The sequence below is a fragment of the Nannospalax galili genome, unplaced genomic scaffold (assembly GCF_000622305.1).
Source record: "Nannospalax galili isolate Female #2095 unplaced genomic scaffold, S.galili_v1.0 scaffold14206, whole genome shotgun sequence".
Taxonomy (NCBI): domain Eukaryota; kingdom Metazoa; phylum Chordata; class Mammalia; order Rodentia; family Spalacidae; genus Nannospalax; species Nannospalax galili.
The window spans coordinates 1-2875 of NW_008355104.1; the positions used below are offsets into that span (position 1 = coordinate 1).

General features: G+C 56.1%; 1 protein-coding gene across 2 annotated transcripts in view; it reads left to right on the forward strand.

The window, feature by feature from the left end:
* Positions 1-622: 622 nt before the first annotated feature.
* The window catches only part of LOC103749263, a 5008-nt gene continuing 2755 nt past the window's right edge, over positions 623-2875 (forward strand). Inside the window, exons 1-2 of one of the 2 annotated variants that reach the window (XM_029555546.1) lie at positions 623-1299; positions 2712-2831. In XM_029555546.1, coding sequence (XP_029411406.1) covers positions 751-1299; positions 2712-2831 — 669 coding nt within the window. In that variant the 5' untranslated portion in view covers positions 623-750. The remainder of the gene's footprint in view (positions 1300-2711; positions 2832-2875) is intronic. The other variant, XM_029555547.1, reaches the window with a different exon arrangement.

A 2875-nucleotide genomic window follows, 5' to 3' on the forward strand; every position in this document is an offset into this window, starting at 1 on the left:
TACATACATGCAGACAAAATACTTGCACCCATAAAATAAATCATTTTTTAAGAAGAAGTTCAAGGTCAGGCTTTGCTATATAGTGAGTATGAGGCTAGCCTGGAATACCTGAGTCCCTAGTCAAAAAAGAAAAAAACAAAACAGCTGTCAAGTCTTGGGGGCTGAGTGTTCTCAAGAAAGAATGGCAACTCTGGATTCACCCTCTCCAACCTGTCCATGGTACAAACGGGCTGATCAGGAGACTCAAACCCAGCTGCCAGGAATCCTAGGGGCCTCAGAAGTCTAGGTCCTTGCCGGCCCCGTGCTCTGTGATCATGCCTGTTCCCCCACCCACCTCTGGTCCACCCTGTGCTTCCCAGACGTAGGCCTTCCCTAGTGCACCTAGCTTGTGTCTCAGGACATCTCCCTGCTTACCCTAGTTGTGTCCCAGGCCTCAATCCCCTCTCACCCCGGCTGCTTTCCTGGGGACCCCCTTGTACTTGCCCATAGCTACCCCCATGCCTCCACACAGAACTATGCACCCATGTCCTTGCTCCCTCACCCCTCCACACTTGTGCCTTCCATGCCCCCTAGGAGACCTCCAACTCCTCACGTGCTCTCTGTTCCTGCCTTTAGACTCCGCTCAACCCCAGACAGAAGGCCTTCAGTTATCCGGTACTATGTGTGCAGCCAGCCCCGGTGACCCCCGAGCGCTCAGCAGCAGCACAGACACCACTACCCCCGTGCCCTCGGTGCCCGCACCTACCTTTGATGCTGATGCCCAGCCCACCGGCATTGGCCTTGCGCACCGTCACGCGGCGCCGCTGGAGTAGCAGCGCCTCCGGCAACTGCGGGGGCGCAGCGCCGGGTTCAGCAGTACCGTTGAACTGCGCGGGCTCCGGCTCCGGGCCGGGCTCGCCGTCGGCGGGGCTCACGGTCAGCACGTCCTCGGCCAGACTGAGCAGCCCCGGCTGCCACCGCTCGCCGCCGGCCCCCAAGCCCGCCGGGGTGCGCAGTTCCAGCAGCCCGGTGCGTGGAGCGCGCTTGCCTGACGCCATCTTCGCCTCCGAGCGCCCCAGGGCCGCCACTCTGCCGTGTCCCACGGTGCTCGGTCCGTTCCAACCAAGGACCCAGGGCAGATGGCGGCGGGGCCAGCTGGGCCAGCGGGCACCCTACCCCTGGCCTCCGGGGGCGGGGCTTCTGGGGGCGGGGCCAACGGGGCGGGGCCACGGATGGGAGAGGCGGATGAGTTGTAGCCCTGGAGTCTTAAGGATGCGCTGCGGTGGGTCAGAAGGACGTCGGGGTGAGGAGGAAGAGGAGGTGTGAGGAGAGGAGGAGGGAGGAGGAGGGAGAGGAGGAGGTGGTGTGAGGGTGTGAGATGCTCTGCCGGAACATCTAGGGCCTGGGCTCCGGGTCAGGGGCGGAACCCTAGGATCCAGTGGAAGAGGCTCTGCGCCGTCGAGGACTGGACCCGGGCTCTGGGGGGGAGGAGCAGAGGAAAAAGAACCAGGGATCCCAGTGCAAGGCTTTAGGCTTCACGTGGCAGAGCGCTGGGCTCCAGGGACTTTACCGACTTTACAGAGTTGCAAGTGAGTGAGTTAAGGAAGGAGATGGTTCCCCAGTGTTTGAGGGTCTCAGCTATTAGTCCGTGGGCGTAGCTTAGGGTGAGGCTTAGTTTCTAAAGAGACTGAAAGGCCCAGTCAGGGTTGGCCAAGGAGGTGAAAAGTCTCCATTTTAAGGGGAAGCACCGGGAGGGGAGGAAGGGAAAATGTGAGAACAAACTACGTGCATGAAAATGTCACAACGAAACACATTTCTTTGTGCACTAAACAAAAAAAGAACAGAGAAAAATTTTCGAAATTTGAAACACCAGCTCTTGTGATGCTAAAGCGTCTTCAATATTGGCATGGCGACCGCCACAAATATTAAGAACATTTGGAGCTAGTCCAGCTCATATGAGAGGAGCTAGAAGGAAAAATGCTTCATGTTAAGGGGGTATCAAGCTGACTTATCTCTGCAAAGTGTAGGCTTCTCATCTGATAGTGAAAGGTGTGGGGTGTATGCTTACCTTCAGCCCAGGGAGGTTAACAGATCCAAGACACTCTAACCATTTCACTGTTGTTTGTATGGGGAAAGATTAGGTACGAAGGTGTGCCTTAAATATTATTTCCTTCTGAATCCTTTTAATTGTTTTTGAATTGTATGTATCTTTGGAGGGGTGAGGCCAGTGACTATGGAATGTTTGAGAAGTTTTCAGAAAACATTCTCAGTGTGGACCTTACTCCTTCACCTTAGTCTGTCCTGTGAGAAGGCCTGATTCAAATGCCAGCAAAGCGGCTAGGGCCAAGAAGACAGGTTTTGAAGACTTTGCGAGAGAAACTGTATAATATCCCAACATTTTTATGCTGATCACATACTGAAATATCTTTGCTCTATTGACTCAAGGAATATTAAAACGAATGCCTGTTCTTTATTTCTTACTTTGAAAATGCGGCTGCTGGAAATTTCAAACCGAACGCGTAACTGTGGTGGGCAGTGCAGGCCGCAGCGCGCAGGGCGGTGCTGAGTCTGCAGAGACCCGGCTGGAGGGAGGACTCCCGGGTGGATGCTCCAGTGGTGGTCCACGATCCAGAGCATCCCGGAGGGCTGGGGCCTCCTCCACGGAGGAGAGGTGTGTGCGAGGCTGCGGCCACTGCGGCTGCGAGTCCATCTTGAGAACTCCTTCTGCACAGATGCCGCTGCTGGACTGCGGGTCGCTCAAGGGCCACCGCGAGCTTCGCCTGGCCCACTTGGTGCTCGGCGCGATCACCATGGGAATTGTCTGGCAGGAAGGAGAGACCCAGCCACAAAAGGTGAGCTTTGGAGAAGGTCGGTGTTTCAGCGGAGGACTTCCATC